General features: G+C 42.1%; 1 protein-coding gene across 1 annotated transcript in view; it reads left to right on the top strand.

Annotated features, from left to right (window-relative positions):
* Positions 1 to 12,030, top strand: part of DNAJC13 (DnaJ heat shock protein family (Hsp40) member C13) — a 139,665-nt gene that overhangs the window by 112,345 nt on the left and 15,290 nt on the right. Inside the window, exons 51-55 of the mRNA XM_049870873.1 lie at positions 312 to 485; positions 2,164 to 2,343; positions 2,661 to 2,801; positions 4,377 to 4,520; positions 6,388 to 6,487. Coding sequence (XP_049726830.1) covers positions 312 to 485; positions 2,164 to 2,343; positions 2,661 to 2,801; positions 4,377 to 4,520; positions 6,388 to 6,487 — 739 coding nt within the window. The remainder of the gene's footprint in view (positions 1 to 311; positions 486 to 2,163; positions 2,344 to 2,660; positions 2,802 to 4,376; positions 4,521 to 6,387; positions 6,488 to 12,030) is intronic.

Genomic DNA, 12,030 nt, shown 5'->3' with positions numbered 1-12,030 from the left:
GTTGTTGATTTTTTTTAACCCCTGCTGAGTCAGTTTAATGGCAGTGTATAGATAGGTATTGGGTATTCCCCTGGAAAATAAGACTTAAGATCAAAGTAGGGATACTCACTTTTGAAGGAATTTATAAAAGCACTCTTTTTGAACTTTATTAAGAGAAAATAAAACTCAATAATTGTGATTATATTAATGGCTATTAAATACTAGTTTAATTTCAGATACATTTCTTTAATACAGTGCATGTTTCTTGCTTCATGTACGACTAACGGTTATTGAGTGACTTGACTATACTATGGTTCTTTCTCTGTCTAAAGTTGCCTGAAGATTTTGCCGTGGTGTATGGAGAAGCAGAGGGCGAACTGGCCGTCGGAGGAGTTTTCTTGAGAATCTTTATTGCACAACCAGCTTGGGTTCTAAGAAAGCCTAGAGAATTTCTTATTGCACTGTTAGAAAAATTAACCGAGCTCCTGGAGAAGAACAGTCCTCATGTAAGCTTCAGTCTTCAGCCAAACATTGCAGATCGCTTGCTTAATAGACTGATGCTGTTTTTGTTAAGATAGCATTCTCATTGAGCACGTGCAAAGAATTGACTACCTCTTTCAATCTAGCAGCCACTTTAAATTCAGATATCCCCGTTGATCTTTTTTTGGCATGTTCAAAAGTAGAACTCTTGAGTATAATGTTTATCTCTGAACCAAAGTTAGAGGTATCTATATTGAGGGGATGCTGTAAGTGTTCACTGTCCCCTGGAAGTGTGTCCTGCTCTGGGGTATGTTCTTCACTTCGTGTAGCATATATATAGCAGGATATATAGCAGGAGTGACCCCAGTTAAAGAAACTGACAGGAAAGTTGGCACTACATGGATGAGCCTTGTAACTATGTTCAAAGTAGAAGGCTCCTGGGAAAGCAGCAGTGAGTGAGAAACTAGCCTTGGTCTTGGTTTGGTGAGTCAGAAATCCCGATAATATATAGGGTTTTATAATCTCAGCTTTAGATTGAAAATAATCAAAACATAGTTAGAGATTGAATTAACCTGGCTGGCTCTGGCAAAATGACTAAGAGCCTGAGCCTTGTTTTACATGGTCTGGATTCAAGTCCCAGCTCCACCACGTACTAGCTCTCTGGGAGTACCTCATGTCTCTGTTGCAGTCACCCCATTTATAAAATGATCACAGCACCTGCCCCTCAGGCTGAGGTTTTAAAGTTTTCAGTACACGTAGAGTACTTAGCCTAATGCTCGGAGTGTACTCAGTGCTTAAAAAATATTCATTATTATTATTCACATAACTTTTAAAAAAATGATTAAGCCAAAAATAACCAAACCCATTGCCATCTAATCAATTCTGACTCATAGTGGCCCTACAGGACAGAGTAGAACTGCTCCATGGCTGGTAGATTCAAACTGGCAACCTTTTGGTTAGCAGCCGAGCTCTTAACCACTGAGCCACCAGGGCTCCTATATCTGGTTAGTGTGCCAAATATTGGCCTGTGTCACTTTCCATAGTCACATTTTCTCTACGAGAATTTTTACCACACATGTAGTTTGCTTAGAAGATGAAGTACTTAAAAGAAAAAACAGAAATTTAGAAAGGGGACACATATAACATTATCTGCACCTTTCTTTCTGGGAGTGTCCACATTTCCGTGATCACTTAAGATGCGTTGTGCTGTGGCCGTGTATGTCTGCGTGCAGTGGTATAATCTACAGCTCTTGGCAGGCTAAGGTCCTCAATGCAGAGTGCATTCTGGCAGCCAGACATGTTAAACAGTAGGAGTTTTAATAGAACTGGAAAAACATCTGCATTCTGCTGGATTATTGATGTTCTCTGACACTGACATTTTTATAACATTGTTTAAAAAATTTCTGGTAATGTCTGTTGGGAGATGATGTCTTAAACCTCTAGTTGAAACAAGATGTAATCTAACCCAGTGAAAGTCTGCTTGCATTAAGAGAGCACATTCTGAAAGTCCTTTGAATTCATTCCTCTTCTCAAAGAAAGGGGAAGCTTGTTGTTCTCTTAGGATTTGTGAATTGAATTTCAAGTATTAGCACTTAGAACTTGTCAGTCTGTGATTTTGAGCACCAAATAATTGCCAAGGATGTTTAGGACGTCATGAGCATTTTGTAGCTTGTCGTGGTTTGTTGGGCATTTTTCACCCTCCAGGGGGAGACTCTGGAAACTCTGACAACGGCAGCAGTGTGTCTCTTCAACGCGCAGCCTCAGCTGGCGGACCACGTACCTCCGTTGGGCCAGCTTCCCAGAATCATCCAGGCGATGAATCACAGGAACAGTGCCATTCCCAAGAGTGCCATTCGGGTCATCCATGCCCTGTCTGAAAACGAGGTATCGGTCAATCTGTTCGGTAGCGTATGTGGCTCCGGGACTTCTCTACGCCCCCTCTTCGTGGCTAATGTAAATTAAAGCGTACATTCCCTTTCAGCCGCGTGCCTTTCTTGGATAGGAACTGCATGGTATTATAACCATTTTTAAATCAGTTCAAAATGGTATACTTAGTAGGCTGGACCTTACTCAGTTTCATTATGACAGTTGAACTGAATGTAGGCTTTTCATTTATTTCATTTTCATAATTTTTACTGTGCTACATAAAGTATCGCAACTCTACAAGTATTGCTTCTCTCCTTTTCCTCCCGGGCACTTAGCTGTGTGTTCGAGCGATGGCGTCATCAGAGACCATTGGCCCACTGATGAATGGAATGAAAAAGCGAGCAGATACTGTTGGTCTAGCCTGTGAAGCAATTAACCGAATGTTTCAGAGGGAGCAGAGTGAGTTAGTAGCACAAGTAAGTGACTTCTAGATTCAGCACTGTTTGGTAGACAAATAGATTTTTACTTATTTAGCACTGATTTGGTTTCCTGTAGGTTTGCTAGAGAGAGAACTTTTGACTTAGTACAAGTATGATTTTATATGATTACACACACACACATATATATACACACAAACACAGTGTAAAGGGGGCCAGCTACCAAAAATCTCACCAGCTTCAAAGTACTTTTGTGATGTTTATGTTTTAACTTTTCGTTATCTACTCAGCATTTATCCTCAGCTTGCTCTGTAAAGCTTACTTCATCTTATTTGGAAAGATCTATTCTGAATCTTTGTTTCTTAAATAATGTTTAAGACGCATGCCAAGATTTTTATTGTACTCTTTGAGAGACAGTCTACCTAACAGAGCTTGATGTAGGTACCAATGGAGAATAAACAAACACTGAAGGAACAAAAAAAAACAAAGTAAATTTAAAACCATTTCAAAAGTCCTCTCTCTAGAACTGTAACTGGATCACTCTTCATATTAAAACCCTTTGATTGTTTTGCCATTACCTGTCAGATGCCAGAGTGGCACCTCATGTCCTTAGCCTGAATACAAGGCCCTGCACCTTTATTTTCTGCCCCTTCTATTTCCCAGGCCCCTTTCCTGCTGCATCTCCCGCCCTTACGCAGGTGAAGTGTGGGGTATTTATAGTAATATCCTAAGAAGACATCCGATACTCTGACGTTCAAACTTAGAGTTGATTTGGAGAGTTTATTTTGATGTATGGGAAAGAACATGAGCTCTTGTACTACCACCGGATGGCTCTGTGACCTCAGGCCTGGTCTCACTTCCTCTCAGATTCCTCGTCTGTAAAATAAAGATACTGCTACCTCACGGGATTGTTATGAGAATGAAGTGAGGTAATGCAAGGATAGTATCTGAAAAAAGAGGCCCACTCAATAATGTTAGTTGTCTCTGTCTCGTCCCTTCTGAGTTTCAGAATGGACAGTGAAAGTTGTGGGATACCTGAGTACTATTCAGCTTGTAGCAGGCTGATAGGAACATGTATAATGAATGCAAAGGTTGCTATTTTAAGAGATTTTGAAAAAATGGAGGTATTTCAGATATTGTTGCCCATTGATCTTGTGTGATTAGGGCAGGCAGCCCAGTGTAGTGGCCACAAGCCCAGGCTCCGGAGTACACTTCTTGGGTCCAGATAGAGATTCCATCGCTGCCCAGCTCTGTGGCTGAACAAGTTTCTGCACCCTCCACGCATTGGCTTCTGCGTCCCTCCACGCATTGGCTTCTGCGTCTGGAGTAATAATAGTACCAACCTCGTTGTGTTGCTGGGGAGATTAAATTGAAATAATCAATGGTATAACATTTAGAACAGTTGAGGCATGGAATAAACTCCTATTAAATAATAAGAATGTCATTATCATTACATGCTAAAAAATAATTCTGTATCTTGGATCAAATAGTGTGAAAACAGGTGGCTTAGTAAATGACTGCTTTTCTTCCAGGTATAACCCTGGAGGTGAAATTATTTTAGTGGGTGGTTAATTTTTTTCAGTATGTTCATATATCCTTAATATGTTCTTCTAGGCCCTGAAGGCAGATCTGGTCCCATACCTCTTAAAATTACTTGAAGGCATTGGCCTTGAAAATCTGGACAGCCCAGCAGCCACTAAGGCTCAGATTGTTAAAGCTCTCAAGGCTATGGCTCGAAGTCTGCAGTATGGAGAACAGGTAAGTCTGCACGGGGGCAACTGGGATCTGCCGAGTGCCACCCTGTATCCACAAAGCCAGGGCCTTGGCCGCGGTGGTCTGTGCACCTGGGCTCGAGTTCCACTTAAGGTATGATTCTGTTGGCTGTCATTGGAGCAGGTCAGGAGACCAAGGGTGAACTTGCATAGTTGCCTCATAATAAAAGCACACACCATATACTTACATAGTCACTCAGGAGAGTTCCTTTTCTGTGGGGTGATGGCATGTCGTACGTTGCAGGAAGAAAAACCCTAAGACTACACTCAGCGTAAAATTGACTTCCAGCTCTAGGAGTTGTGTGCTGATAACCACATTCATTAACTATCCCATAATGCCATTTTGAAAGATGCAGAACATCATTTTAATTTTCATCTCCTTTCTTTATTAACACTTACTAGGTGTTTCCTTTTTCTTTTGTTGTGACTTATTTATGGGTTAATTGTGTTTCAGTTGCTTTTGCTGACTTCAGGCCTCTTCAGTAACTTCATTTTCCTCTTCGGCTTTATTCTGATTGTTGCCTCTGTGGAGTTTCTCATTCAGTGTTACTGTAGAGCCTTGTCCACTCATGCTCTTTTTATAGGTTTAAATTGACTTTAATTCAAGTTTTCCTTTAGTGAATCTGGTGTGTTTGTATGTTTCAACTAAAGAAACGTCTTTGATGCCATTGTCCAGTCTATCAGTATCGTCATTTGAACAATTTAAAATGATGCTAAAGAAGAGAGGCAGCATTTGTTGCAGCAATTACTGACTAGTATGTTTAATGTTTACTGAAGTCCTCTTTGGACTTTTGCCCATGGGTGTCCTGATGGCAGACAAAGGCACTCCTGTATTGTCAGCTGCAGGCCATGTCCTCCCCCAATCTGCCTCAGGATTCCTCTTGATGAAATTAGCAAAGTAACCCTCACCCCACCTTCCATTCCCAAAGGAATGGAGGAGGTCTGATAGTTTCCAAGATGGGAACTCCTCTTCCACCTTCTCAGGTGATCGCTTCCACTGTTGCCCCTTTGTAAGGTTGGGACAGGTGCACTGCCAGACTCACTGGCCCCCCTGTGTGTTGCTACTTTAATGCTTGTCACTAAATTATCCCTACTGCCTGGCTCCCCTGTTAGACCAGAGGCACCTCAGAGACAGAGATTGATGTTCTCATCTTTGTGTCCACAGTGTCAGGCACGTAAGAGGTGCTCAGTCAGTAGTTCATTTGAACCTTGAAATGCAGAAGAGAGCCTTTAAATTAGGATTTCTTAAACTCGTATCTGTGTCCCACAGAAAGAAATATGGGTTTCGGTACAGCCCAGCACTCGCTTTCTTTCACACACAGGTTTTTATATTCAGGTCTGTATTTCACCAAACAATATTCACCTGTTTTGCATGTGATGCTTTCTCATGCTTTCTATATGAATCTGTGTTACTTTTTCAAGTACGATGGTCACAACCCATAATTTGAAAAACAGCTTTAGGTCTTAGACCCGAGCTTGTAATCTCTTTTCCCCACACAATTTTTTCCCCAGCAATAATTCGTTAGTCCATACCACACTGTCAGCCAGCTGTTAACATTCACAAGGTGATGCACAGGAATCGTCCTGCTGGAATTACCGTCAAGTCAGGGAATTGTAGGTTGGAATGATGGCGCTTTAGCGGGTAGAGCGACTTAAGGTCTTTTTCATGTCTGCTTTAATGGGATGTGCCTGGTAGTGCCTGGTGAATATTAGGTCTTGCTCCATCTTTGGTTCTTTCCTGAGCTGGTCTTCTTCCTTGTTGTCCTGGAAGTTTGATTTTTCTCGTGGATTCCATCATCCAATAGCCAGCCCTTAATTTATGGATGTTCAAAGAGTTTGCTCTACTTCTGTAGGTGAATGAAATCCTGTCCCGTTCTTCAGTCTGGAGTGCCTTCAAAGATCAGAAGCATGATCTGTTCATTTCTGAGTCACAAACAGCAGGATACCTCACAGGTAAGCCACACCTGATTAGGTCCCCTGAGACACTGCAGAAGCCACTCCTCTTGCACTGATAGACTAAAAATAGCGTTGAGAGTGTTTTCCGAGGCTGTTAGTTGACCTTTCTTGGAGATGCTATGGGCATGCAGTAGAGCTCTGCTTTTTCATTTCCTTGGACAGCGTGTGAACTGTCGTGGTGAGTGTGTGCTGACTCAAACGGCTTGTACTGGACTCAGTTTTGAGCCAATTAACATGGTGTCGTATGTTCTCTGTGGAGCATGTCTGTATTAAAATGTCTATCTTAAACATAAAAAATGGAGAAATACCAGTATCAAAACCATGATCGCATCATTCCATTTCTATCAGAAAAGCAGATTGAAGTTCCAAGTATGTATGATCATGTGTAAAACATTTTTCTTCCAAGTTTCCAGTGATGAGTCTGACTTTACTAAATATTTATGGTTTGTCCCTTGTAGAGGGTGGAATATGTGACCCATAAATGAAAGCAAGTTTTACTGCTTAGGAATCAAAGGATAATACACTTTTGACATTGGAGACGTTGTCCATAAGACACACTAATAGCATAGTAATTTTAGAATACCAGTTCTCATATGGGCTTCTGCATAAGGAGAAATAGTTTTCAGTTTGAAATTAACCCTAAGAAATTGGGGTAGTTTTTACCATCTACCTGAAATTGTAGTATATAGAAGATGTCAGCCCTTGTCCTCTGCTCACCAGTTATGATATAGGTAAATTAAGAGGAAAAAAAAAGATTACCAATATTTCTCATACCAGGGTAACTTTTAATAGTCCTGATTACTAGTATTAAAAAAAACCAAACCAAACCTGTTGCTGATTACTAGTATACCAAAAACCCAAACCCATTGCCGTCAAGTCGATTCCGACTCTTAGCAACCGTATAGGACAGAGTAGAACTGCCCCATAGAGTTTACTAGTATAAAAAAGAAATATATATATATATAATAAAGAAGCTTACAAATTAGGAAGACTGAATCTTGAATATTCAGAAATAGGGGCTGTGGAGAAAGTCTTACCTGGTTTTAATTTTAGACTCGATTGTGACACTGTGGCCACTTGAATATTAATCCACCCCTAACAGGAGTTGAAGCTGAGCCTGGAGTTTATACAGTGTGCTGCTCTGGCTGTCAGTCATGTGCATAGGTTAAGATGAGAGCCTCTCGGTTTCCCACCCCATGTCCTATGAGTTCTGTGGAAAGAAATGCCTGGACTGTGGTCTTAGTCTATCCCATATCTTCCTTTCACATTTGGGACAGAGCAGTAGTTTCTAAGTAGGAAGGAGTATGTTCTTAATGGAAAACTGAACACTTTACCTCTTTATACTCTTTTCCCAAATGTTTACACACCACGTTCGTGCATTACATTCATTGCTTCATATATAAAGATGGTATGATTGGAAAATCTATCTTGTTTTTCTTAACTAAGATTAAACTTACTTAAAAGTTGGCCCTGAGGAATAGCGATATGTAGATTGTAAGCTTTCCTACAGGAAGGCCTCTTCTGATTCTTTTTGTTCTCCGTTGTACTTGACTTGATGAAATAAAAGATTACAGGTGGTCTTTGACTTGCTAACAGGCTGTGACCCAAAAGGCCTGAGTTTAGAATGCAGAAGAGATAAGAATTTACTTCAGAGACCTTTGGACTTCTTTAGAAATCATTTTGTTCCCCATTCCTATACAAATCCTCTAATACCGAAAAAACCAAACCCATTGCCATCAAGTTGACTCCAACTCATAGCGACCCTACAGGACAGAGCAGAATTGCCCCATTGAGTTTCCAAAGCTGTAAATCTTTATGGGAGCAGGCAACCACATCTTTTTCTCCCCAGGAGTGTCTGGTGGGTTCGAACCACCTACCTTTTGGTTAGTAGCTGAGTGCTTTAACCGCTGTGCCACCAGGGCTCCCGAATCCCTAATAACTATGGAAAAAAGGGTTTCTGCCTGTACCTTTCTATTTTATTTGGATCCCTGGTGTGGTTTCTGAATGAGATGTAAGAAGTAGCTGTCGGGGTGGAAGAAGGCTAGGGAAGAAGGAAAGTTGAGGTTTACAAGCTTCTTCACATCCTTGGGCCAGCACAAGGGCCAGAGTTCCAGGTGAAGCCCGTGAAGGGAGGAGGTAGTGTAAGTCCCCACCTGGAAGCCGCCTGGAGCTTTTGCAGCCATTCTGAGGGGCGTTGCTGAAGCTTGCAGGCGAGCCCACACAGGACAATCTGGGATAATTCTGAGCTGTGCTGGCCTTGACATTTTTGGCACATCGTCAATCTAAAAATCATCAATCTAGGATGTTCTTTTATTGAGACATTAGTTGCTTGAGAAGATTTTCCGTCTTCAGGACTTTATGCAGAAGAGTTCAAGCTTTTGAGTTCACCACCAGTTGGACTGATATGTATGAACTACTTGGGTTGCCAAAAGTTTTCTCTTCTGTTAGCTTTTCCATTGATGTTTTGTACAAGTGTCATGTGTTTGATAAAAGGGGCAAGTGCTTCTAAGAATGGAAAAATCCCCTTATATGGAACTCCGTGGGATGTAATCAACGTTGTGTTGAATTGGCTTCTTGTTAAATTAGGATGTACCTACCTACTCTCAATCTTCAGAAGGTACAGATTGTACCCAACCCTCTCCGATCAGTCTACAAGTCAGATGAGGTGCTTCTAGCTAACAGTCTTTGGGTGAGTTTGGCAAGGAAGTAGATTTTGTTTAGGAGATGAGGAAAGATAAAAGTTAATTAGTACTTCAAAGTAGGATGAGAATGGCCAGAGTACTTTGTTATTTGTCTTCTCCCGGGCGGCTGAGCAAATGCCATTCAGTCATATACTCAGCATTTGGAATAAAAACTCAACAGTCCCGGGCAGGATTACTCAGTGGTGACAGATTGAGATAAGGCTGCCTAGTTTTTCACTTGTTTTATGATAAACGATTATTTAAAAGTGCCTTGATGGAACTTTACCTATGATGTAGATAAGCTGTGGTTGCCCATAATCTAGGGCCATAGAGTAGCTTGGTGCTGATGGGATCAAGGCCCTATAAAAATAATTTCAGCAGTGAAAATCCTCAGATTACATACATCACCTAGCAAATCAATAGAGTAAAAACGAACAACACAGAAAGAATCAAGAGCAGGCTGATGTGACAATGCTTCTAGGGGCTGGATTTAGAGATGGAGAACTTTTTATATAGAACTTCATTTCCTGAGGTCGTTAAAGGGAGAGAGGGAGCAGTTGTTGGCTTCTCCTTCACCCAGCCCATGAGATCTTTGCAGTGTTGGTTTTTATTACCTTTTTTTTTTTTTTAATGCCTGACCAAGATCATACCACGTGGGTGCTGTTAGTGCCAGTTTATTGCAGGGTTAAAATTCAGTTTATTGTAGGACGTTAACTGAGGCAGGGCTTCCCTTTGTTTATTTTCCCTCTGAGGATCCCACGGCCATTCTCACCACAGCCCATGCCCCTTCCCCTACTCCCATGTGGCAGCCAGTTTCATTTTGCCGGGTTCTTTATCAGTTTCGCATCTTCTGTCATTCCCCTGGGCCGTCTGACACCTTGCACAGTGCCACCACATGCCCCATTTCTGGCAGCCCCGACTCTTCCTCTCACGTTCCTCTGGAGAACAGTACTGCTCTGTCCTCATCCTGATGACCAGGCCTTTTGTCCCAGGAAACCAGCCATGTCCACAAGGAGAGCATCCCAGACTTCATTTGCAGAAACATCAAGGAATTGATTTGTCTTTCCTAAAGAGGCAAATGGTAGAGCTAGAATTTGGTCCCCTCTGGATCATCCTTCAGGGCCCATCATGTCATCAGTTAGATTGTAGTCCACAGGTGCCCAAGCTTTCTTAGTTCACAGTGCCCTTCGTGTCTCAGTAATTTTTTCCATCCATCTCTAGGTCAAAAGAAATACCTAATAGTTTAGTTTATTAGTAGTTGCATCCAACAATTGAAAGTTATTTGTATGGTGTCCAATAAATGTCACTGTGTTTCCCTCGTATTTAAAATGTCCACGGCACTGGGTGGGTTAGTCATGCTCTGTGAATTTGCCCCAGGGTGCCTTGGAACACAGTTTGAGAAGCACATCTTCAGTCCATTTTCTATGTGTAGCATTCATGGTTTGGTCTTAGAATCTACTATTTTGATGTGAGCCAATTTGAGTCCATAGTCACAAGTGCTAAGGAACCATACCTATCCGCAGTGTTTGAGGTTTTATTCTTAAGGGTCACATCCTCAGTGAGACCTACGTTTTAGTTTTACTGCTGCCCAAGGTTCAAAGAATGATAGGTTGGCGGGAAGTGAAGTCACAATGTAGCGTTTGGCCCTGAACCTCATTGTCAGAGGGGGCACGTTGGCCTGGTAGTCTTTTTCCTGAGCAGTCTGTGGAAGGCCTGGCATCCCGATTTGGCAGAAGGCAGGAAGTCTAAAAGGCTTTCTGTGGACACTTGGGCAGCAGTGCCCAAATCAGTAGATGCAGGTCCATGGTGACTTAAAAAGGAAAAATCCCTTTTATATGTACAAGATTCTGAGCACCTTGGTGCCCTGGCTGGCATCTGCCGCAGCTCCTGCAGGCTGGGCAGCCTCTGGCCGTGTAACTGCACACCCTGTGCAGTGTCTGCTCAGTGGTACAAGCTACTTCACATCTTCGGTACAAGTGATTGTAAGGTGAAAAGCAAGAGGAGCCTGAAGGGTGACCTCTGTCCTACATCAGTCCCTGATATGCCACAGCCTTCATCAAACTGCTCTGCTGTTTGCACTTCCTCACAACTTCCCTTGCTGCTTATATTTCTTTTTTCCCCTCAGGTGTCTCTCCTTCCCTTCTAACTGGCAGCAGCCCCCTTCACCTCAGGAGTGGGCTTTAGATCCTCTCTGCCAGGCAGCTTGCTAACTTCTGTGTAGCTCTCTGAAGCAGGTAGAGAACCGTTTTGCTAAATGCATGCTGCTTCCACTGCCTTTCTAGTCCTAACCCTTCAATGTTGCTTGGCCATTTGCCTTGTTTCCTACACTTTTTGGCTAAAAGTATTGCTCCGTATGCAGTGTTATGCTACAATGGCTTTTGCAAGTACTTTGTACAGTTTGTGCTGTACTTCTGAGCTGTAATAAATGTCTGTGCAATATCTAAAATAAACGAGGACTAAAACCATTAGATGCTCATAGACACATCTTGATAAATGCTGGCATATGTAGCATTTCCACGCAATAGAGGCTATCAGAATCAGTGAAGACATACAAAACTAAAATATTAAGTTGCTGTTTCCTGTAGTATTCTTGTTTTGACCTATGACAGGTATCCAGAGCCTCCCTTTTCTTTGCCAGAGACCTCGATAGCAATACTTGTTCGTTTGGTGTTACTGGTTATAGCAGCATTTCTTTACACCAAATGGAAATTGGTTACCTTTAATGTTGTTACCAGAAAACCAAAGCTGTTGCCGTGGAGTTGATTCCGACTTGCAGGGACCGTATAAGACAGAGCAGAACTGGCCCAGAGGGCTTCCAGGGAGCAGCTGGTCGATTCCAAGTGCTGACCTTTTGGTTAG

Source organism: Elephas maximus, chromosome 27 (assembly GCF_024166365.1).
Source record: "Elephas maximus indicus isolate mEleMax1 chromosome 27, mEleMax1 primary haplotype, whole genome shotgun sequence".
NCBI classification, from domain to species: domain Eukaryota; kingdom Metazoa; phylum Chordata; class Mammalia; order Proboscidea; family Elephantidae; genus Elephas; species Elephas maximus.
This window is presented reverse-complemented; position numbering and strand designations above follow the sequence as displayed.